This window comes from Fonsecaea erecta (genome assembly GCF_001651985.1).
Source record: "Fonsecaea erecta strain CBS 125763 chromosome Unknown Scaff9, whole genome shotgun sequence".
Lineage (NCBI taxonomy): Eukaryota > Fungi > Ascomycota > Eurotiomycetes > Chaetothyriales > Herpotrichiellaceae > Fonsecaea > Fonsecaea erecta.
Genome location: NW_017387252.1, coordinates 1357419 through 1381196, shown reverse-complemented (window position 1 = coordinate 1381196; position 23778 = coordinate 1357419). Strand labels below are relative to the sequence as shown.

General features: G+C 51.6%; 9 protein-coding genes across 9 annotated transcripts; 4 read left to right on the top strand and 5 right to left on the bottom strand.

Annotated features, from left to right (window-relative positions):
• Nucleotides 1-1391: 1391 nt before the first annotated feature.
• AYL99_09714 (F-type H+-transporting ATPase subunit H) lies at nucleotides 1392-1861 on the bottom strand (the record flags this gene model as incomplete). Its single annotated transcript, XM_018841221.1, has 3 exons — nucleotides 1392-1657; nucleotides 1708-1789; nucleotides 1838-1861. The coding sequence occupies 3 exons, from the start codon at nucleotides 1859-1861 to the stop codon at nucleotides 1392-1394; spliced, it is 372 nt and encodes a 123-aa protein (XP_018689902.1).
• A 964-nt stretch (nucleotides 1862-2825) lies between these two features.
• Nucleotides 2826-3905, top strand: AYL99_09713 (hypothetical protein; the record flags this gene model as incomplete). Its single annotated transcript, XM_018841220.1, has 1 exon — nucleotides 2826-3905. The coding sequence occupies one exon, from the start codon at nucleotides 2826-2828 to the stop codon at nucleotides 3903-3905; it is 1080 nt and encodes a 359-aa protein (XP_018689901.1).
• Nucleotides 3906-5898: 1993 nt separating this feature from the next.
• On the top strand, nucleotides 5899-10756 carry AYL99_09712 (hypothetical protein; the record flags this gene model as incomplete). Its single annotated transcript, XM_018841219.1, has 4 exons — nucleotides 5899-5973; nucleotides 6022-7576; nucleotides 9100-9721; nucleotides 9781-10756. The coding sequence occupies 4 exons, from the start codon at nucleotides 5899-5901 to the stop codon at nucleotides 10754-10756; spliced, it is 3228 nt and encodes a 1075-aa protein (XP_018689900.1).
• Nucleotides 10757-11526: 770 nt separating this feature from the next.
• AYL99_09711 (hypothetical protein) lies at nucleotides 11527-12543 on the bottom strand (the record flags this gene model as incomplete). Its single annotated transcript, XM_018841218.1, has 3 exons — nucleotides 11527-11799; nucleotides 11908-12359; nucleotides 12477-12543. The coding sequence occupies 3 exons, from the start codon at nucleotides 12541-12543 to the stop codon at nucleotides 11527-11529; spliced, it is 792 nt and encodes a 263-aa protein (XP_018689899.1).
• A 419-nt stretch (nucleotides 12544-12962) lies between these two features.
• On the bottom strand, nucleotides 12963-13797 carry AYL99_09710 (hypothetical protein; the record flags this gene model as incomplete). The annotated part of the gene is made up of 2 exons (XM_018841217.1): nucleotides 12963-13649; nucleotides 13756-13797. The coding sequence occupies 2 exons, from the start codon at nucleotides 13795-13797 to the stop codon at nucleotides 12963-12965; spliced, it is 729 nt and encodes a 242-aa protein (XP_018689898.1).
• Nucleotides 13798-14081: 284 nt separating this feature from the next.
• Nucleotides 14082-14972, top strand: AYL99_09709 (hypothetical protein; the record flags this gene model as incomplete). The annotated part of the gene is made up of 1 exon (XM_018841216.1): nucleotides 14082-14972. One exon carries the CDS (start codon nucleotides 14082-14084, stop codon nucleotides 14970-14972), a length of 891 nt encoding a protein of 296 aa, XP_018689897.1.
• Nucleotides 14973-15129: 157 nt separating this feature from the next.
• Nucleotides 15130-15872, bottom strand: AYL99_09708 (hypothetical protein; the record flags this gene model as incomplete). The annotated part of the gene is made up of 2 exons (XM_018841215.1): nucleotides 15130-15266; nucleotides 15329-15872. 2 exons carry the CDS (start codon nucleotides 15870-15872, stop codon nucleotides 15130-15132), a joined length of 681 nt encoding a protein of 226 aa, XP_018689896.1.
• An 874-nt stretch (nucleotides 15873-16746) lies between these two features.
• On the top strand, nucleotides 16747-17307 carry AYL99_09707 (hypothetical protein; the record flags this gene model as incomplete). The annotated part of the gene is made up of 1 exon (XM_018841214.1): nucleotides 16747-17307. One exon carries the CDS (start codon nucleotides 16747-16749, stop codon nucleotides 17305-17307), a length of 561 nt encoding a protein of 186 aa, XP_018689895.1.
• A 732-nt stretch (nucleotides 17308-18039) lies between these two features.
• AYL99_09706 (hypothetical protein) lies at nucleotides 18040-23179 on the bottom strand (the record flags this gene model as incomplete). Its single annotated transcript, XM_018841213.1, has 8 exons — nucleotides 18040-18333; nucleotides 18387-18440; nucleotides 18495-18543; nucleotides 18623-19167; nucleotides 19226-20793; nucleotides 20844-21294; nucleotides 21353-21957; nucleotides 22006-23179. 8 exons carry the CDS (start codon nucleotides 23177-23179, stop codon nucleotides 18040-18042), a joined length of 4740 nt encoding a protein of 1579 aa, XP_018689894.1.
• Nucleotides 23180-23778: the final 599 nt, after the last annotated feature.

Below are 23778 nucleotides of genomic sequence, written 5' to 3'. Positions count from 1 at the left end.
TGTACTAGACTTCGGGGACTGAAGAATTAACGAAGTTCGAAGAATCAGAAGAGTAGGAAGAACATCAACGAAAGACAACATGAACAGAGAGAAAGACAAAGGATGGACAGCGAAGCAAGCAAGGAGGAGCAACAGCAGTATCAGTGTGAACAGTGGAAATCAAGAGTGTCCCAGTCCTTCAGGCTCAGGGTGCACGTTTTGGATGTCGCGGGTGGAGGATTAGCAGCGGTGGAGTGGCTTTAGGGTGTCGGGCGCTTGTGAATGGTCGACCGCGGAGCCTGAAGAGAGACACATCGGCGTCATCAACCCCCGACGGGCCTGGACTTTAAGCCAACTGTGGTCCCCTCTTGTATGGCCTGTTTTCGCTTGCTCAGCGCCTGCCCGGAAACAGCACGGCGAAACTGGGTTATCGTTCAGGTTGACGCCAATAGTGCCTATCGCACCATCGTAGGAACACGTTCTCTTCGTCTTTTTCCGTCTGATGCATATCCACTCTCTGACGATCCATGATACCGTTGATCAGGTCCGGACTTTATCCCATCCTGGCCGAAGACACCACGCCGTACGGAGTGTATGGATGCCCCTGGGATCTGAGGGTGTCGTAGACACTCCGTACCGAGTACATTTCCACTATTTCGGCACAAATAGGGCTTACCCATTCGCCCAGATCCCTCTCGCGCACATTGAAATGCTTACACCGTAGCGGTTCAGTAGTCGGTCTACGTTATCGTCACCCACGATTACGTAGATTTCAGACACCCTCTCCCGGCCGCTACTGCACTCTCCATTCTCTGTGAGTGGTCTTGATTCGGGAGTGTCAGATTTGTGGGGTACAATAGCGATGGATTCCTCAGATCATTCCCGGCGGACATGAATGTGATTGAAATCTAGGAGTGGAGGCTGTGAGAAACCTGGATTCCAAGCTGGTCATGAATCACAGTGCGGACCTTGGCAATGCATGATAGACAGGGCATATCACGGCAAAGATATCATGTTCGGCAGCTTCTGGGAAGTATTTTCTTCACCGTGACAACAATTTTGCGCTGTTCATTCAGAGCACAACGAGGTATAGCGTAGGGGATGAATCTGCGAGGCTGGCAACGGGATTGGCACGGTACAAATCGATCTCAAAGACAATGCCGATTGCCCGTGCCAACATGTTTTAGTACTTTGGCCAATCCTTCCGACGGTCAGGCTCACTTTCAAACTTCTAGAACAGAGATTTTTGTGCAAATGTGACGGTTATTTGGCAGGGGATCTGTGTAGTCCTTGCGGCCGTTTTGCAGAGAACTGGATTGATCACTCCCTTGAAAACCGAGAAGCATCGAATGTTTTATGTCATGTTCTGACTGATTGTACAACCCATTTCATCTGACTTCTTTCACCCGATATCAATGGTGTGCCGGTTCGTCGTCTGCTTCAATGTCCTCAAAAAAGTCTTCTTCAGGCTGTGTTTCGCCTGGTGCAGCTTGTCCTTCGATCTCGACGACTTGATCCTCGTATTCCTTCATTTCACTTGCCAAATTAGTCTCTTCGGGAGACTTGGGAACAGCGGGAGGTGTGAATTTTTGAACGTGTCCCTCGGCGTCCGAGGCTTTCTGTGGCGGAGGTTTGTACGCTCGTAACTCTTTCAGGTACATGTCTTGGATCAAGTCCGCTGCGACTTAATGAGTAAGAATCTTGATGCACGGAGGAAAATGTACTGACGCATCCTTGAGATTGGGGCAGCAACAAAGCTTCGGCGAGAAGCTGGCAACGTTCTGGAGCTCATCCGAGCGAAGAGACGCGTCTGGATCCACGGTTAACAGCAGTAGGGGTGACTGACTGAGGTACTTACGCTGGCCCTTAGAGACTGCGCCATTGCTGAGGGTTGACAAAGGTACAATGAGTTCCTCTGGCAATGTAGGAAGCTCTCATCGGCGACACGATTGAAAGAGTAGCTTCTGCAGTGTGACCATGCTAACCGTTTTTGGATTAGTCAGTAGAACAGTCTATGATATTATCACGTGATCGCAACTAGCCGCCGACCAGGGCTTACCTTCTGATTTCAAACATGCGCCTCATTTCTACCACCTTCTCTCCACCGTCCCTCCATCTACATATCGCAGAAGGCGTCAAAAATCTGCCTCTGTCGCCGTCTCTCTATCGCAGACTGCATCTTTGACGCTCTCGCACACCTTTGAACGATCCGCTGACAACGACTCTTCGTGTTCAGAAACCCCAACGGCTTTCCTTGACTCACGAGACCTTCGCTGGTTGACGGTCACAGTCAGATCCTCGTTTCGTTCACGCATAGGCTGTGCTCAAACACACTGCGATAACTCCGTTCCTGTACCCGGCTTCAGCTTCGCGCAAGAAAGGTACATTACATTAGATAGTTGACAAGAGCGTCGTTTGGCTTCAGCGTTTGGGTTGTCTCATTCACTTGTTGATGACCTGACTGACAAACTGCCTTATCCAGTGTACGACGATCCTCGACCTCCGAGTCTGCGTCTACACTACCTGTCCTCTCGTTCAAATTCATAAATTAAAAGTGCTTTTTCCGTCGATTTCACTGATCAACTTCCTCTGGCCCACGTGCGACAACAGCCGGCTGGCTGCGAGGAGCCTTACTGTCTCTTGGACACAATCCGGCCCTATCGGCCTTTACCTTGATTACCGCCAAACTGTATTCCCCACTGTTCGTCAAGACCTTTGCAAATAACCACAACCTACGGACGACTTACAAGAGCATTAAACGGCGTCAAACTCAACGCTTACAAGGGACACTCGGTGGACGTGTGATAAAGAGTATTTCAAAACCACTCTCGCTCAAGTCAAACAAGATGTCCACTGCGGGCGTCGAAAACCAACCTCCTGAAGCACCAGCATGGCGCGAAAACCTGAACACGCATCTCATCTGCCCCGATTGCAAGCAGGTGCCCCCTGATCTGATCGAGGACAATGCCGACACCATTTGTGCCAACTGCGGAATGGTGCTTGCCGAACGTTTGGTCAGCTATGAGTCCGAATGGCGTACCTTCAACTCTGATGAAGGCAAAGGCGAGGATCCTAACCGTGTGGGAGACGCCGATAACGAGTTGTTCCTCACCAACAATGCCGGTACAATGATTGGCGGCGGCGGGCCGAATGTGTCGAAGGAGACGCGGAAGCTCAAGAAGGCGCAGGCGCTGCAACAGGAAAACAAGGCGGACAAGGCTCTCCAAACCGCCTACGCCCAGATCGAGGCTTGGGGGGAGAAAGCCAAGCTCACGGCTACGATTAAGACTACCGCCAAAATGTACTTCAAGCGGGTTTACGAAGCGAACGCTCTCCGTGGCAAGCAGACAGAGGTTATCTTGGCCGGATGCCTCTTCATTGCCTGCCGTCAACACCAAGCGCCTCGGTCCTTCAGTGAGATCTTCGGACTGACATCGGTTCCCAAGAAGGAGATCGGACGAGCATACAAAAACTTGGAAAAGTTTCTGACTAAATCGTCGAACGAAAGTATTCAGGCCATTGAGGAAAGTGGCGGCATTGCGAATCGGAATCTTCTCGGTTTCAAAAGTACCCAGTCGACCAAACCCGAAGACCTCTGCGATCGCTATTGCAATATGGTTGGATTGCCTTTCCGTGTGTCGACTATCGCACGAGAGCTCGCACAGAAGATACCTACTGTTGAAGGGTTGGCTGGTCGTAGTCCGTTATCCAACGCTGCCGCATGCACCTACTTCGCCAGTCATTTGCTAGGGTTTGGGAAGTCCACGAAACAAATCAGCGAAGTGGCCGGCGTGAGCGATGCCACCATCAAACACGCCTACAGATATCTTCTCCAGGCAAAAGACTCCTTGGTGGAGCCAAGCTGGTTGGGAGAGCAGGGAAATGCCGGCGGGTTCGGCGATCTGAAGAATCTTCCGGGTGCTTGATGTGCTCAACACACCGAGAGCTCAAATTTCTCTGTGTTGGACGGTTGGATGGATAGTCAACAAGCAAAAACACAGGGGGGTGGTTGATTTTGCATCGGCAGCGGTTGTGCATACACAGGCGCTCACAAAAGTCAAGTGTTAGGGTGATGTTGGCTGGGGATTACTGGGTGGGCATGGTGCTTTGTGATCCAATTTTACTATTTATGCATTTTCCCCGGTGCATTTTGTGTGCCAACATGACACAGCATGGCGTTGATTGAGGGGAAAGATACCCACCACGGCGAGAAGCACAGGTGTGCATGTAATGCTAGAGCCAATTGACCAAGATTGCGTACAGGTCAGAAGATAAAATGATTGACCTTGATATTCTGGTCGTCGGCCCATCTGTACTCTCTGGTGGCGTTGCGCGAATATGAAGTTAGTCAACTTTATACGCCCCCACCAACGAAAAGCGCTTCTGATGTTCATCTGGCTATCAAACCCTTGAACTGTTCTTCGGAAAACCCCACATATATTAAACGTCCTTATATGAGAATTGAGTTACTTCTGCCTGGTTAAATAGAACATCCACGGCAGTTCGAATGCTGGCGCGGTGCTCCGGCGCACTCCCTATCTTCTCCCACAGGACGGTTAGCAATAATGTGTGTCAAGTCTAGACTTACATGCCACTGTGGTCTCGTTTGCGAGCCCTCTTCACTACTATCCCATCCAGCTCTGCCGAATGAATGCATTATGTGCCACTGTAACACATGCCGGCACACTACCGGATCTCTGGCTGTGTGTTATCTGAGACTCAATGGCCCACCTAGTGAGAAATCACTCAGTTGCACCACTGCATATAAGTCTTCTGAGAAATACACCAGGTATTTCTGCCAGAAATGCGGATGCAATATCTTTGCTCGTTCTGAAAGGGATGGAGCGTGGTTGGCTTGTCCTGGCAGCCTAGAGAGAAGCGACGACGACGAGGACGAGTTAAGTCAGGTGAAAGGGGAAAGAAATACCACGAAGGTCATGTGCCACTGGTACGTCGACGACGCGAAGGACGGCGGGATTGCGCCCTTCCTCACCAAACTAAGCGGGCGACGTGTCCCATGCTACCGGACCGAACCAGGCGTGAAGGATGAAGATCCATTGGACGAGAGCATGCTTTTACAACTCCAGAAGACATCGCTTGCTCACCCATCTTCAGCGCCTGAGAAGGGCAGAATGCTGGAAGTCTCTTGTCACTGTGGAGAGTGTCAACTCCTCGTCGCACCTCCGCCATACACTGCAAACAGCGCAGGATGGTATGTGCCCAAAACGGATCACAGTAAATATTACGCTCGCTTCTGCTGTTGTCGGTCTTGTCGTCTGACACTAGGCTTCACACTCCAGCCGTGGGCTTACATTCCTCCATCCCAATTTTTTACTTTGGAGAATGAGCCGATTGTCTTCGGGCCCAAAACCAAAGAGACGGATCAGATCGACAAACTCAGACATTATCAGTCCTCAGAGTCTGTGATACGGAGTTTCTGCGCCGTTTGCGGGGCAACAGTTTTCTACCAGAGTTTCGAAAGGCCATATATCATCAATCTGAGCGTGGGTGTTTTGAGGTCGAAGATGGGGAATACGATGGCGGGAGAATGGCTAGATTGGGATAGAGAGATTGTGAGTAAGAGGACCGAGGCTGTGGATGAGGAGTTGATAGAAGCGTGGTTAAAGAAGGCACCTTAGGATACACACTCTGACAATAATTAATATACATATGAAACAAACGAAGATGGAGGAAAGATCATTCTTTAGCGAGGCCTGGATTTGTCCCGCCGAAAATGCTTGGCATTTTTGCATCCTTCGAGCCTTCTACTTCATATCTTGTGAACGCCATCGCGAGAAAGCTCGAGCAATTACCTTCTCCTACGCTCACCCCATTACACACTTCACTCGGTGTCTGGCAGTGGCTGGGTGCCGCCTGCCTGAATCATAGAAAGGCTCTTTGGGGTAACGATCCTTCGCCATGGCTGCCGCTGCGAAGCCGACCAAAAATCAGCTCAAGCGAGCAAAGAAGAAGGCCGAGAGGGAGAAGAAAAAGGTACGCATACTGTCTTACCATCCACCCTTCAAAGCTAACTCAACCCAGGTTGGCACTGAATCAACCCCTGAAACCGCCGTCACAAATGGAGCATCCGCGAAGCCCGAACCAGAAGAAGAACAAACGGTGGCCTCGAATGCGGGAAAGATCACATCAGAAGACGTGCGCAATGGTGGCGCCCTCGCCGAACCACTCATTGTTGATGACGGAAATCCTCTGTTTGATATGTACAAAGACGTGATGGGAAAATTCGAAGATGCGGATAAGGAAGATGCCACATTGAAGGAACCCGCGAAGCCAGAGGTGTACTTTGACGATGATGACGATATTCCAGATGAAGACGAAGAGAACGCCGCGCCAAAGATCTCCAAGAAAAAGAAGAAAGAGATGACAAAGTTGTCTGTTGCAGAACTGAAGGCTCTTGTTCAGAAGCCTGAGATGGTGGAATGGACAGACACCTCTGCGTCTGATCCCAGGTTGTTAGTCCATATCAAGTCGTATCGGAACGTCGTCCCCGTACCGAATCATTGGTCTCTCAAGAGAGAGTATCTCTCGTCGAAACGAGGTATCGAAAAGCCGCCGTTCGCGCTGCCGAAATTCATCCAAGAAACAGGTATCGCAGAAATGCGGGACGCGATCCTGGAGAAGCAAGAGAATGCCACTTTGAAGCAGAAACAACGGGAGAGAGTACAAGGGAAGACGGGCAAGCTCGACATTGATTACCAGAAACTCTACGATGCGTTCTTCAGATTCCAGACCAAACCGGAGTTGACGAGGTATGGCGAGGTCTACTATGAGGGCAAGGAGTTTGAAACAAACTTACGGCACTTACGACCCGGGGAGTTATCTGATGAATTGAAGGAAGCGCTGAATATGCCCCCTGGGGCACCTCCTCCGTGGTTGATCAATATGCAGAGATACGGACCGCCTCCGTCGTATCCAGCTCTCAAGGTACCCGGCGTCAATGCCCCTCCTCCCCCTGGTGCAAGCTGGGGGTTTGCCCCGGGACAATGGGGCAAACCGCCTGTTGATGAAGCGACGAACAGACCTCTTTACGGTGGCGACATCTTCGGTGTGCTCCAGCAGCAACTGAACGCTCAGCAAGGCGAACCTGTCGAGAAAGAACTGTGGGGCGAGTTGCAAGAGCAAGAAGAGTCCGAAGAGGAAGACGACGAGGAAGACGACGAGGAGGACGATGAAGAGGAAGGCGGAGCTGGGCTCGACACTTCGACCGGTTTGGAGACACCCAGCGGCATGACTTCTGCCGTGCCCACTGAGATTGGCGGCACGGAAACCGTCTCTGAATTTGACCTGCGGAAACGCCGAGGCACGGAAACCGAAGAATCGTCTCATCCGCGTTCAGCCTACCAAGTCATTCCAGAACGCCAGTCTCGTGTTGAGGGCTTCTTTGGCGGTGACAGGGTCTACGATCTCAAGGCTGCTCAACAACAATCCACGACTAGTGTTCCTCTTCTAGGACAAGATGATACGTCTCGCAAACGGAAGAAGCCCGGTGATGTCGACGTGTCAATGGATCCAGATGCCCTTGCCGCCCATGACGGGATGGACAAAGAAGAATTACGTCGGGCGTACGAGCAAGGTCGTAAGGCAGAGCAGAATCCTAATTGGGATTTCCAGGATGATTTGTCAGAGATGATTGCGACGGAGTCAAGGAAGAGGCAGAGGAGGGATGAAGAAAGGAGGGCGAAGAGGTAATTCGAAGGCAGTCACAGCGCCCTGGGATATTGCATCCGGGGCATTGGCAACGAATCCATGGGATGATATTCTCGGGTTATTTGCGGAAGGGTCGTGCATTTCGCCGTGCCTTGAAAATCTAACTCCCGGCCGCCGTCGATGAAGGGATCTCGCAATGGGACGCCTGAGAAAAGCAAGTCTGAGACGCCAGTACCACTTCACCACCTCGGATTGGAACCTTCCCCCGAAAAAGGGGCGCTATCATTGTTATTTGGGAGACCTTTCCAAGCTCCCTGTGGTACTCAGCACGTCCCTAAAATGGCTTGACTGGCTGGCCACATTTTAAAAACGATTGGGTGCAATTGCTGGACAGTGGACAGTGAGAGAACGCCACGCATGGAAAGGCAACAAAACTCCCAGCACTGCATACAGCTTTAGCTCCCACCTATGTTGCGCCCCTCATATTCTACTGTCAAACATGACCGCGAAAAGATTTGGTGAGATTTTCTGCTTCATTCTTTGCACCTGGCAACATAAATTGGTTCTAACGGCCACGGGTAAAGCAGGCAATCTTTCAAGCTTGACCACTGGTGGATTACTAAGAGAATGGCTACAATATACGCCCGGGCTTGACAAAGCATGCCCTTCAATCGTTTCAGCGGATCCCTCGGGCACCTTTACTCATGCTCGCTGATGGTCCATACCCTCTTTTGTCATTGCTCTTTGGGGTTCTGCGACGGTCATCGCCTCAGCCTAGGAGCGTATGTACTCGGTAGGGTGACCCTGTCTGGCGCGGTGTCGTGGAGACGCTTCAAGATCTTCGGCTGTCTCAGCGACGTGCACTCCAAGTAGCTTGTATCTGGACGAAAATACATGATGCTTGTGCTCGTGTACTCATATGGCTCCGGTTCATCATGGGCCGGACAGATAGAGCCTGTCTCCCAGATCCAGGCGCCACTGTATCGCTTGTGCTGAACGGAGAAGTGTTGAGACGGGAAAGTGAGCATTAGGAAATGAGCAAGTTGTATTTGACCAGCGCATACATATATCAAACCTCTGCGATGACTGTTTGGGCTCAGTAGATATTCTACCTCGTATGTTGCGACAAACTATACTCGGTAGTGAATACTGCCGGAGCCTTGTTGCAAGCGAGGCTGAAAGCTTGGCGTATAATTTCTGGATCCAGCGACCAAGCAACGAATTCAGATCCGTAATACTATTGTACCGTCCCTCGAAGCCCCTTGCGGTTCTGTCATGCCACACCCCATCATGTGGGATATCAAGTACAGCCAGCTCGAACTCGAATGAACTTCATGAGGTGGCATCCACCTCTTGTTATTGCTGGCCTCTCTACTAACCGTTGTCATGGATCGCTACCGGGGGTATGTTCTCCGCAGCACCGACTTCTCTGAGGTGACTGACCCATACCAGGCCAAGGCGATCGCCCGCACCTCGAGACCGAGGACATCGAGAACGAGATTTGCATCCAGACGTCGAGTACTTCGGTGAAGGAGAAAGCTACCGGCCAGGTGGCTCAGGAGGCGACAATTCATACAGACCCCCCAATCGTGATCGTGACCGTGACCGGGAGCGGTTTGCCGCAGACTCATGGACGGCTGACAGAAGAGATGGGCGGCGGGATGATCGAAGAGATGATGTCGACTCCTACGTACCAAACACGAGTACAAGGTCTGCAAGACCACGAAGTCGATCCGCAGCCTTTCGTCGACGCTCACGCAGTCCACCTAATAGAAGAGAAGATTTATTTGCTAATAGACGTTCACCCCCTCGCCGATTCTCCCCACGAAGATCGCCAACACGGAGAAGATCAAGGTCTCCGCCCGTTGCGAGAACTCGAAGTCCACCGGAGGCGAAGAGGTACAGAGAGTTTTCCCCCGACCCTGCACGGCGCTCCCCAAAACGCGAACGACGATTTTCCCCGGAACGGAGCCGCTTACGCGAACGGTCACCCATCAGGAATTCTCCAAGAGGAGGTGAGAGTTACAGACCCAGGTCGAGAACGCCGCCGCGCCGAAGGCAGCACGATAACTGGGTGAGACGGTCTCCGTCGCCGAGAGATTCAGGCGCAGCCTCGCACAACACTTCACGAAGGTCGTCTCCTCCTATTCATCCAGACCGTGCGAGTTTGACAGGCTCTCAACCGAGATCACCAGTACATCCCACTCGAGATCCTTACGACAATGTCGACTCCGCTGGCTTTCGAGGCAGATCCCCAGCTGTACCTTCAGCCTCAGATGGTGACCAACGTTCTCGAGAACCTGATGTGAGCCCACCGCGAGACGAGGTACGGGCGAACGGTGAGATCCGCCAACCGCCCTCTGGTCCTAGCAGTTATCGAAATGGGAACTACGAAAGGCCTCCGCCCACAGGGCCCTCACGCAGTTTCAGTCAACCCATTCAGTCCCCACCTACCGGCCCTGCGGCATCGATGTCCATGTCCGCTCACAATCGTGGCGGAGGCGCCTCCGCACTCAACGCCCCTACTCGACCTCGTGGTTCTGTGGGCAGATTTGACGGTGTCTCTTCTCGAGATTTATCGGGCCCTCCAATGCGTGGCCGAGGCGGCTTACCATTCAGAGGCCCCGCACCTTTCGGACCGAGAGGAGGCTCTTATGGACGCGGGAGTGACTTTGGCTCAAGCAGCCGCGGTGACTATGGTGGAGGATCCAGCTACCGTGGCGGGTTTGGACGAGGTGGCCCTGTTGGAGGTGAGGCCACGTTCCCGTTTCGAGGTAACAGCAGTACCAGCACTACATACCCTCGTACACAACGCTTCAACGCCGCGCAACAACATCTCGCCACCAACGAGAAGATCGTGCCGGGAGGGAAACTACTCCCCTCTGGCCTCCCCCCTGACCAAGAAAAGCGGATCAAGATGCTCGAGGCAGAAGCCGAACGAATTCGGAGCGAGATTTCAGAGAAGCAGAAGCTCAAGCGCGAAGTACTGAATGAATGGGATGTCAGGGAAAGAGAGAGCGAGAGAGAGGCGCTGCGTAGTGACCTCGCAGAACAGCACTTGCAGCAGCTGATGGAAGGGGATGATGGAATTGGAAGAGCGGCATTCTAGTGTATTCTACTTGCTTTCTGGATAGGTCGATCTATGAGCAGCCCTGGTGTAACCGGACCGAGGAGAGCCAGTTTGAAGAAGGAAACACCTGGGATGTCCTGATTGCTGTCTTTTTCGCTGATCAAGCAGCAACCCCGTTCTACGAAAATACGTTTTGGAAGATAAATAAATTCGAGCAGGCGTGTATGTATGTCCTTGAAGCATAGCATAGCGTTGCACCCAAAAAAGTACGAGATAGGATAAAAGGGTTGGTACGGATGGGAACTACATGAGGCTCAAGACTCACTCGGATGCAATGCCGGGCCGTTGCTCGCGAAAAAGGAATCCGGGACGATACATTTGGATGAAAGAAAGCTTGCTGGCTGTGGAGAGCTGGTTTGTATATTTGCTTTGTTCTCCCCTCTGTGCAACTCTAGTCTAACCAGATTCGAGACTCGAGTCGAGGCCTCGCTACTAAAGAGCCTGAGTAAACAGGTTGTGACAACGCCCAGAGAAAGGGGGGAGTCACTCTCATCTCTGTCTCTCTCTCTTCTCCCACTCCTCCCCCCTCCCCCCCCCCCTTCTCGTCATGGAAGTGAAGCGGAACTGAGCAGGATCGGAGAAGTTGGAAAAACAAGAGTCATTGGTTGATACATACTGGTATATCGCCAGCTCAGAGTTCAAATACCTTTCAACTACATACGGCATTCTGTTGCTCCTTCGACCTTCGACCTTCAACCACACATTTCCTCTGCATGGTTGTACCTGATGGCTGCTGACCCTTGCGAGCTCTACGAGCCAACAGCCCTGCCGCCGTCAACCTCCAGATTCACACCGGTGACAAACTTGCCCTCGTCACTGGCTAGAAATGCCGCAACATTCGCCACGTCAGAGGGGTCCGTCAGTCTGCCTAGCGGGACGTTGAACAAGAATTTCTTCATGTTTTCCTCATTGTACGGCACGCCCACAAAGGACTCGAACAGGCCGGTGCCGGAGAGCAAGGGACACAGGGCGTTCACTCGGATTTGGTCTTTGCCGAACTCGGCAGCAAGACCCTTTGTGGCCTGTTCCACGAAGCATTAGCTCCATCGGCGGAGGGGTGCAGTATGTATATAAATATGTATATATACACGGATAGAAGCTGAGATGGACGGAGGACGAAGGAAACTCACATTCGCAACAGCGCCCTTGCTCGCGTTATACCACACCAGGCCTGGCCGGGGTCTCATGGCCCCTATACTGGCAATGTTGATGATACATCCACCTCCCCGGTTCTTCAGGGCAGGAACCGTGGCTGGGACGCTCAAAAAGATGCTCTTGACATTCACAGCCATGACTCTGTCATACTCTGCCTCTGTAACTTCCAGTGTAGGTTTATTCTTGTAGGATGTTCCGGCGTTGTTAACCACGATGTCCAACCCACCGAACTTGGAGACGGCTATGTCAACCATTTTGCTCCAGTCACTGGACGAAGTGACGTTGGCCGTAACAGTTGCAACGTGGCTGTCGGCGGAACTGGCGTAGGCTTTCTGAAGACCGGCCTCGTTCATGTCCGCAGCGACGACTTTGGCGCCCTCATCAATGAATTTTCGGACGCAGGCGAGGCCAAAACCAGAGGCGGCACCTGAGGAGAAAGAGTGTCAGGCTTAAGTTCATGGTGTCGAGTGGCCCTCTGGGAACCTCGTGGCAGCTTGCCATCCTCTCCTAACACCACGAGACGCATTGAGACCCAGGTACTTACCTGTGACGATGGCCACCTTGTTGGCTAACTTGCCAGAGCCTGTCTGGACCTCATGGAGACCTGACATGGTGAAAAGCTTTCTTACGAAAAGGTATAGGGTTCACTCAAGTGGGAACAGTGCACGGTGGATGGGAGGGAGGATAGGGTACGAGAAGAAATGACAGCAAGACACGCTCCCACCGGAAGTCGAGCGAGAAAGATATATAGGCCATTGGGCCATCTCTATGCCCCGCAGTGATCCAAACCATCTGGGAAGAATTCTGAGGACCATGATGTACGGTCAACAGGCACACAACAGAGGGGTAAGGTTGTGGCCAAGGGCTTGCGGAAGAAGCTTGCGGGGAAGAAACTCGCAACTACATGCGGAGATGCTGTCTCGAAAACCACTCCTGGCGAATGATGATGGGAAAAGGCCGGAGCCATCTCGTTCTCGAGAAACCGGAAGCCGGCAATGCGCCGTCTCTTCGAATTTGGTACAAATGCAATTTATAATGGCGCCAAATAGGGCTGTAGGTTACCAGACACATGTATCGAGCACCATGGCCGATCTCGAACTCGAGTCCCAATAACACCGAGGTCGGTTGCCGGTGGAACGGATCGATGTAGGCCGGTTGAGCTGAATAGCACCACCATTTGCACGCAGGCAAGACATGCCTCTGAAAGGAGTTGTACAAAGCTTCGCAACTCGCAGAGGTCGAGGATCGGGATCACCGACTGAATGCTGGCAAGCAGGGATAGGAAGAGGTCGAGAGTCGCAGACCGGGCGTATATCAAATTCATGGTGGGTATCTTGGTGGTGAGATAGAGCAATACAAGACCTTCTTCAGCGAAGGTTATCTCCTCTTCTTGTTGTGGCGACTCTCTGCAGGCCGTGTTAGTGTCTTGCTGGCTGATAGGGAGTTTGACGACCGTACCTGCTGCTGTCTTCTTCTTCTTGGGCGCACCCTTTCCTCTTAATTTGGCGAAGGCCACATTCTCCAGTCTATCGTCCTCCTCTTCATTGAAACCCTCCAGATCAAATTTCTTGAACTCGTCCAAAACGTCTTCCACAGTGGCTGATCGTCTGGGGTAATACGAGGCCAATGCTGGGCCCTTTAACCGTTGGCGTAGGACTTTATTGCCCAGACGCTGGTGCATCGGGTTGAAGGTCGTAGAGAAGATCGAGCATTGAAGCTGCAGAAGTTCGTTGGATTAGCAGGTGTACACCCAGAAGGGATCACAAGGTGGTGATCGCGCCTCTGCCCAGAGGCGGGGAGAGTGTGATTGGGTTCAATCGTACCTGCATCAGCTGGAGTAGCCGGCCTCTCGACGGAGAAGCCATGGCAATGCTTAAAGGAGGAGAAGTTGGTTGGTTGAATGTGCTGGCAAAGAACAAGTTCTGAATTCTGAATTGCACCGAATTGAGGCTCTAGAATTGCGACCCGGCACTAGTTGCCGCCGAAAGATTCCACTCGCCTCCAATTTCCCTTCTTGTATTTTTTATAACCACTCCGTCACCCCCCCTTCACCTCTCTGCCAGTGTCTGCACATCCACCTTCGGTTTCGTACAAATCCTGCTGCTTTCCGGGCCATAAAAATCTGTAGAAGATCGTCTATACCTCGAGAATGCCCGACTTTGGCAAGAAGCGCAAGTTCGAGAATGAGCAAGACCGCGGTCTCAAAAAGCCATACCGAGACAACCCAAATTCCCTGAGGCACACCCTTGAAACATCAAGCACTAATGGACTTCCATCCCTCCCACAAATCGATGAGAAGTACCGATCTGTTGTCTTTACACACCCCAGCCAAGTGCCCGGCAACGTCCATGCTAGCTACGACAGACTGGAGTTTTTGGGAGATGCCTACCTTGAGCTCTTTGCCACCCAATTAATCTTCGATCGATTTCCGAACCTGGATCCAGGAAAGATGTCTCAGATCCGAGAGTCTCTCGTCAGAAACGAAACCATTGGCCAATATTCTAGTCTCTACGGCCTCGACAAGCAGATACAAGGCTACAAGCAATTCCAGAACCAGGCGCCTCATGCATGGCTCAAGATCAAGGGAGACGTTTTCGAAGCTTACGTCGCTGCGGTAATCCTGACTGACGCGGATGAGGGCAAGCTAGCTAAGAAATGGCTTCACCAGCTATGGGACCCCAAATTGCAGGCTGCACTCACCGCAAATGATGGCCCGTCCAAAAAGAGCAAGGAGGAGCTTGCTAAAAGGATTCTGGCAAAGGGTGTGAAGATCAATTATGTGGATGAAAAGGAGCCCATTGTTCACTACGGCCAAGGAAAGGAGACCTACTTTATTGGAGTATACCTGACTGGCTGGGGCTGGGACAACCAATATCTTGGCAGTGGAAAGGGTTCCAGCAGAGTTGAGGCCGGACAAGCAGCTGCAGCAGCCGCACTGAACAATCGTCCGCTCATCGACGAGATCGCGGCCAAAAAGGCAGAGTCTTATGCTCAGCGAGACAAAGAAGCTGTCAAGAAGGATGAGATCGGAAAAGTGTAACACTGTCTACGGTTGTGCGTTCCTGAAGCACACGCTGAGATCTACCTATTCATGACACAAGCTACCTCTTCGATGATGGCAGCATACGACCCGAGATACCTGCAGGCGTGGCTATCAGCGCATTTCGGGCTCGCGCTAGACGACCTAGCAATTCATATCACTCCCAGTCGCTAAACTTATGATCATCGACGATATTCGAATACCGGATTCCACTCTCCAGTTGACTGTCAGAGTCCATTGAACGTTCTGGCGCGGCAAAGAAACTCCTGTTCACCTCCTCGTGTCTCGATACACCTGTGGCTCTCGGTTAACTTGGATCGATCCCAAAGCTGTGTCAAACTGAAAGGAGCACTTACGGCCATCTTGTTGCTCCAAGTGCTCCTTGGAAAGGCTCTTCGAGCTAAATGACAATAGCTGGCGCTTCGAAATCCAAGGCTGGTCTTGTTCTGATGCAGGCTTACCACGCTTCGGCCCCTCATTTTCTTTGCCGTCGTCCTTTTTGCGCTGAAACCATCTGGAGATGCGCCTATGCAGTCTGGTGAACGCTCCTCGTTCCTTCCCGTCTTCTTTTCCAGAAATCATCCGCTTGTCATGGCGAATGTCATCATTTGGTACCTTGGGCTCGGTGTTCTCCCTGCTCAGGTTGTTTTCCTCTGCCTCAAGCTGTGCACTGTGTGTTGACGGCTGCTGTGAGTTAGCTACCACGGTATCATCGGCGGGTTCGTCGCGAGCCCAGGACACAAGCCTATCAACAAGTTCTTTTTCTTTGTCTGGCCAGACATAGCGATAACTGAGTCTTTCAGAATTTGGAACAAGCTCAAATTCACCTCCGCTCCGTCCAGCTGCGCGTCGACGTTGTTTGCGAGCCTCGATGCTCTCGGTCAAATTGGCTTCCGACATCACTGAGATGGATAGTAGGTGTCGCTGGAGTTGCCAGTGAGTTGGGTTGAGCTACGACAGTAGTAAGTCTATGTTGCAATCAGCTTCCGTGCATTGATATGTAAGGATAGCACAGCATACTGTGATCGAGAGGGAAACGATATTACGGACTATTGTCAATACCGGACGTCTTCGACTATCATGCAAAGAGGAATGCCGGCTCAAGAATTACCTTGGAACAGACATATGGCATGTTGAAACGACATATCAGAAAATTGGTTGCTGGATGTTTATGGGTGCTTCTCCAAATGATAACACTGCCAACACGGTCGACGCGGTTGCCCCGCAGCCTCACAATATACTGTGAAGGTGGACAAGGATACAACTTGTCCAAGCACGTGAAGCCAGACTCTGCACCTGTGCGAAAGCTTCACCACTTTTCACAGCCTTTTGGACTTTCAACAATGCACCGGCAGACATAGTGCAACTGTCGTGGCAGCGTCGGGCGTTTTGCGGATGATACGGACAGCCTCACTAGCCCCTTTTCCGGGCCAGCCTCGCAATGGCCAACTGCATACGCTTTGTTACAAGCCCCACCTAATAATATATCAGACAAAGAAATCTATTGTTCACGACCCGATTACTGAAAGGAACAGCACCATGTTGGCTGACAAAGCGAACAATGAGACAATAATGTCTGGGACGACAAAGCGCGCGAAATGAAGATGCGAAGCTGATGCCCTTATTTGCCCGTCGGTTGTCTGGACATCATCATCCCTTACTCGAAAGAGACATACTACCGATCACGATTCGCAGATCACTCAACGACACCGTCCCCGATCACTCTATATTCCAGTACAGCTGCACAATACAGACGTCAAACCATACCACAAAGATGATGGTTCACACCCCACTTCCCATCCTCCTCCTCTTACTCTCCTCCACAAGGCTCAGCACCGCCTACCCCTCCCCTGGCCTCACGCTCTTGCCCAAGGACAAATGCACCTACGCAGGCCAACTCGTCTGCGCGTCGGCCACGACGTTTGCAATCTGCGACGTGTCTCTCACAGGGATCATACAGCCGTTGGCACTCGGGGATACGAGGTGCGGTGACTTTGCGGGCGGAAATGTTGTACCAGCAGCTGCTGCAACAACTGCCCCTTCTGCGTCGCACCCCGCCGCCTCTCCCTACGTGTCTTCTACCATCCCCGCAAGCTCGCAGCGAAACCTCGGGTTCATGAAGACGATCGAGTTGATGGTAGCTACAGCATCGCCGCCACCACCGGCTCGACAACCAGGAGGTCCCACATCCTCCTCGATGCCAAAAAGTCCACCGAAACAAAGCACACCAGCCACCTCGTCCGCCACCCCCGCTCCACATTTTGCTCAAGGGCCAGGCCTCGAAGTGGTTCCTACAACTCTCCCCCACGGCGGTGCCGCCTCGGGAAGGGTGTAGTCAGGGGCAAAGGACTCGCTCGGGCGGTTCATGACGGATCGGTCTACATGTACCCATACAAAAGTGGAACTCATCGTGAGAAATTTTGCCGTTGGAGTTCTTTCCCCCTGTGAGGACCACGCAGTAGGCAGCAATAAAAACGATGGTGAATTAATTCGCTCTGGATTCCAGTTGAAGACTTAGATGTATCACGGACAGTGGTATTTTCTTGCACTTTACCTGTATTGATCCTGTTTGGTATATCTCACGTTTAATGTAGCAGCTTCGTCGCTATCAAGAACTTTCTTTGGTTCCATTGCCATTATTCCGTTTCAGACTGTGCTGTGCTATTTAGCTTATGGTCAAAGTGGCTGTGGTGCCTTCTATTTGCTTGGGTAAAGGCTCGTTCACCGTTGAGCGTATCCTATCATGCATTGACCGACCATTGATTTCCACAGAGAAAAGGGAAGAGCCGGCCGCTCTCTAGATCTTGTTGCATGGCCGATTGTTAATTCTTGACCTTGGTGACTTTCGACTGGGCTGAACAGTGAGCGCCATCCTAATGGTAGCTGAGCAAAGCCTTTGGTGGTTGTGCGAACAGAAACCAGTCACAAAACCTATCGTTGACCTCTTCCATACCAATGATTATTGAAATGAATATAACAATATGAACACAGTCACCCTGTCATTAAACTCTCATTGACTCTGGATCCCTTAAGCTCCCAAATTGGAACAGGGAAGGCACTTATATCCTTAACCGTCCATTTGTTTCCTTTTCATCAGCAGTGTCTTGAATGGATTTTTTGCCTTGAACCTTAGACACGTTACCATATAAACGACGGCGAAGTTGAACACGATGAACCCGATGAAAATTCCAAAGTCGCGCCAATGGTGAAGGTAGTATACAGAAAACCCGCGTCCAAATTGGTCTCCAGTCGCGTACTGGCAGAACTCGCAGAGACCATCGGCCCCAACCTGGACATAGCCGCCGGCTTGAGTAATATATTGTTGAGTATATGATCGGCAGGTAAAGCCTGGGGGTGCACTCTGCCATGGAATATTAACCCTACTACCATTCGAAGCAAGATGGATTGACTCACGAATCGAGCAAATTCTCCACGGTTGCAGCGAACAGGTTGGCTGTGAATGATTGCCTGCAATGGTAGTCAGTACTAGCGGCGGGATTTCGAAGAGATGTCGCAGCTTACCCCTAGCATAGCCTCGAGAAGATAGTGGAAGGGCGTCAGCCAATACATCCTGGGAATTGTAAGTAAGTGCTCCGCTGTATCTCCGACGACAGGGGCAGCAGGAATGTGCTAATACAGAAATTACTCACCAGCTTCGCCAGAATGATGGCAACTGTTGTGGTGGCACCACGACACCGCAGAAGCTCACGACGAACAGGAAAAAGATCGGCACCAACAAACTCGCAAGCAACTCGTTAGGCGCGAATGAAGCAATAGCCTGCCCGAAGCTGATATAGTATAACTCGAAGAGTAGTATACACAGCAACAGGAATCCTGAGGTGAAAGGCGAGGTTGACGAACGATAGCCAGCGATGCCGAACCACCAACAACAGTAGAAGATAGCCCCAGCGATCAAGGAGTAGGGGATTTCAGCAAGAACCGCACCTGTTGTCCAAGCAAACCAGCTATAGATCTTGGCGTTGTTCTCTCGAGACTGAAATATATTCCGAGAATGAATGAACACAGGTTGCAGTTGCTGAATGAGCGGTGGAGAGATTGTGAGCACCATGAAAACAGCAAAGAGACGCGATTGCATGTCGATAGAGGCGTAGCCAAGGTGGTAGAACGTGAAGGTTGTGAACAAGCCGGTCATGATATGCAGGATGAATTTGCCGAGAATATAGTTGGGTGTCCGCTACAAGCATGTCAGGCGAATAATATAGAATACAGGCCAACGCAGGCGCGATACTCACCCAGTACGCAACAAACGACCTCTTGACCACCGCCATAGTCTGCGTTCCAAGCGGCATGGCGTACTCTCTGTCGTCCCTTACATTCTTGGTATGTTCGACAGTCTTCCTGCGGTCGACCATCTCGGCTATCTCGTCAGCTCGAGCTTGATAGTTGGTGCTGTGTTCCCAGACATCGCCCCAGTCTTTGCCTTTGTAGTTGGGGTCGCCCGCGCCAATCACTTCAAGCATGTACTCTGCAGGATTTGCATCTGGAGGACATTTTCGCGCTCCGTTCTCTTCGAAATAGTGGATGAGCTGTTGCGAATCATGACCAAGAGGGCCGTGATAAACAACCCGGCCACCGGATTTGAGCAAGATGAGCTCATCAAAATGTTCAAAGAGTACCGCCGACGGCTGATGAATTGTGCAAAGGATAGCTTGACCGGCATCTGCCAGTTTTCTCAAAAATCTCACGATGTTGAATGCCGCACCAGAATCAAGGCCTGAGGTAGGTTCATCCAGGAACATAAGAAGCTCAGGTTTACTGGCCAGCTCGACACCGATAGTCAATCTTTTCCTCTGTTCTTGGTTAAGGCCCTCACCAATTGTTCCGATTGTTGCTCCCGCGATGTCTCGCATCTCGAGCAGATCGATGATTGTCTCGCAATACGCATACTTCTCCTGGACAGGTACTTCCTTCGGTTGACGGAGTAAGGCCGAGAATTGAAGCGCTTCTCTTACCGTGGAGGTCGGTTCGTGAACATCCATCTGCTCAGCAAACCCGGTAGCACGCTGAAAAGATTTAGGCAGCGGCCGTCCGTCGACAAGAAATTCGCCGGTCACGGTGCCGAAGTTGATGCGCTGAGCAAGGGCATTCAATAGTGTCGTCTTCCCAGCACCACTGGCGCCCATCAAGGCGGTCAGTTTGCCCGGGCGAACATATCCTTGGACATTTTGGAGCAGCTTTCGTTGGCCCTTCTCGTAAGGAATTGTATAGTTGATGTCTCGGAACGTGTATATTGTCTCGTTCTTGGCCACATGTGCCAGCAAATTGTTGTCCTTCGTCGGGCTCGCTAACTCGTTGCTTTCGTTACCTGGAGATATGATCTTCTCCACAATATCAGTTGGGGTCGAACCCCCGGATTCCTCGTCGTGTTCAGACTTCTTGTCTCGGCCGCCTGTTTGAATCGTCTGTTCGACTTGCTTGGGAACCTGGCCACGCTTGAAGACGGTAATAGCGCCACCACCTGCGTTGGGCTTCATTTTTTCCATTCCGAAAGCGGCCACGGCAAGGAAGAATGCGAAGAAAGCCCATAGGAAGCCGAAATTGCGCCAGAGATGGGAACGACTGTATCCGAAAGCTTGGTGAATGTACCGAGCCCCATTCACTGTTGTTTGACCCGGTTCACTGCCAGCCAATGTGCATGACTGGTATTGAGGCCGTGCACTGGGACCTTGGGGGACCAGAAAGGGAGGCACACAATCCATGATTAGACCAGTAAATTCGTTGGCCATGAGACATTCGAATCCATATTGTATCCAGTTAATTCGTCGGAGCCAGCTAAACCAAACACGCATCTGAGCGGGTGCTATGGGATCGTCAGCAATTTTCAAAAGGAGATTGGATATGGTTACTTACGAATGAGATAGCCAGTATACACAACCAATATCTGGATCGAGACGCCGGTAAATCGAGTGGCGTCATCTAGAGTCTTGCAGAGGGCAGAGAGCATACGGAAATAAGCATAAGTCACCATCGTGACGGTCCAGATTATGAAACAAGAGATGAAGAATTGAGAAGCAGAAGCGGCGAGCCCAGCCATCCAGTATATAATGAGGTTGAATAGTAGGACCTGGATAGCCACCAATGGGATGTCGACAACCGTTTGTGCAAGAGCATATGCCGCGGGGCGGTAGAAGGAGAATGATTTATGCTTCAAGAGGATCGGTTTGGACGTGAATGCGGCGGTCATCTCTGCCAAAGCCAGTAGAGCATTGAACAGAAGAACAAAGAAGATGGCACCACCCCGCGGAAAAGCCCCAGCAGTTGTTTTTGGCATCTGGAAGAACAAGCTTCCCACAATCAGTCCCTGTGCCATCGTCAGCAGCAATTTCAGTCTAGGATGAGTGGTCGTCGTCCGCACGTACTTGAAACACAATGCCTCCCCATTTCCCAACCAACGAAGCTCGGTCACCTAGCATGACCAAGAATTGCCGTTGTGTGCATGCTAGCACCTGCTTGTGAAAAGGGATGGCATAATTCTTCTTCTTGTCCTTTGCAATGTTCTGCCCACGAGATTCCCGCTGTTCTTCTAATTGAGCTTCGAACTCCCTGATATCTTCAAGGTTGCGTTGGTAGGCCCGGGACTTGCGGTAAAGAGCAGCGAATTCGTCTGCATTTCGTGGAATCCGATCGTTCCATCCCTCTCTGACGGACCTCGCGTGCGGATCAGTAACGGAGGTCAAGAAGTCTGACGTTGTCCAGCGTGGTTTACAGTCGAAACCAAGATCAATGAAATATTGTTTCGCCTCATCTGCTGACCCGAAGTATAAACACTTTCCTTCGTGAATCAAGAGAACCTTGTCCACAAGTTGGTATAACGACTCTCCAGCTTGATACAAGGACACCGCTGTGGAAGTATGTGCCATATTGGTGAGGGTCCGGATGCACTGGACGTACTCGAGTGCCGTGCTTGCATCTAAACCGCGACTGGAATTATCCCAGCCTTGAACTGAAGCTCTTGTGATCATCGCTATTCTCTGTCAGTGACCTGGTTCACACGTCGCAATCTGGAGCGCACCTTCTGCTATGCTGACTCGTTTCTTTTCCCCGCCGGAGACTCCTCGAACAAATTGGTCGCCAACTTTCGTGCCTAGAGTGTGTTCGATCCAGAACAGTTTTGTTACTACCCGTAAGAATTCTCTCTTGTAATCTGCGCGGGATTCTCCTTCTAGTCTCGACTCTTTGCCCGGAGTGCGCGTCTTCAGGGCAAACATAAGAGTGTGTTTGACCGTCAGTGTGGGATAATGAAGGTCATCTTCCGGATTGTAAATGACCTCGCCTCGGAAATCTCTTTTCATAGTCCTTGCGTCAGTGCCACCGTAGGTAACTTCGCCCTCGACAGCCTCGAATCCCTCTCGCTGATTACAGAATGCTTTGAGAAACGTCGAACAGCCTGAACCCGGTCTCCCAAGGACCATTAGCATCTCCCCGGGCCTGACACAACCATCCAGATGGCTCAGGAGTTCTCGCACTGGAGGCTTGCCGAACGCCGCCTTTGCTCCTTTGGTAAAAAGGGTTTTGAGCATCCGTGGCAGGCCGAGGAAAATGTCGCCGACGGTTGGCTGAAGGCTTGCACCCAATCCGACGCCCTTCACGGTCAAGTCGCGAAATATCACACCACTGTGACGAGTTCTCTCTTCTTCACTGTGCGCCTGTCGAGCTTTGCCGAACATCCGCGACATGAGCCTCTCTATTTCGTCATTTTCCTCTCGAAGCTGTGCTTCGGATTTGCCTGAAGCGCTTGTTCTTCTACGGGACAAGACATTGAACAGCTCGTCCTCCGATCGAGTACTGGTTTGCGGTCGAAGGCGCTTGTCCTCGCCTGCGGAGGCCGCTCTGAGCGGTTCAAACCTGGAGTCGGATCTTCTTCCTGCGGATTCATCTGATGTATCCGTGGCCGACGATGCGGACGACATGCTGCGAGAATAGCCATGCTTAGAGTTGGTGGCTACGGCAGTCTCATCTGATGAGGGGGTGACGTTGATTCGATGTGCCACCAAGGTGGCTTCTGGTGAGTATGGTCGAGACTGAGGCTGAGAAGAGGTCGGATGGTCCCTCGTAGCCGCAGATGGTATAGTACGTCGGTCATTTTCGTGATCCTCCCAGTCTGGAGGATTCGGCTTCTCCATCAATGAAGCATTTGGTTGAGGAGGATGGCGATCTGGCACATCTGAATTCGGCCGGTCAACCATGGTTAAAAAACGGTCATGGAGATATTGTAGAGGTAGGAATAGGCATGGCCGAGACAGCAGTTGAGGTTAATACGAGCGACGTAGTGGTGTGATGATAGATTGTACGAATAGGAAGGCCATGGCGTGACCAGGGCGCCCACGCAGAGTATGCGAGTCCAGAGCAATAAAAGGGCAATCCGGCTCGGTGATAAGTCAGAAACACCTCCTGGTGACCGAGCTGGATCGAGCAGCGGTAACTCCCAGAGGGGCAATATCGATGGGCGGAGGACGGGGGATGCAGGCGCCATGGCACCGTGGGAAGCTCTGGATGCAGGAGCGGCAATATGCAGCCGGATTACGTTGTTGTTTCGAGCAAGGATGCTTGGTGGTTGGAGGAACCACAAAGTGTAGTTTCGACTAGCTTCATTTCATGACGAGGTTGCGAGGTTTGTTTATGTGTATATGTCTGTATCGGATCTAAAATCTCCCGGATCCCGGTGACGCAACGAGCAGTTCGGGGCCGAATCACGCTTCTCTTCCTCTCCGTATGTCTCGGTCTGGCTTCAGCACAAGCAGCAAGTATTGGAACACATGAATATAGTGGTTGGTCCTTGCATGTT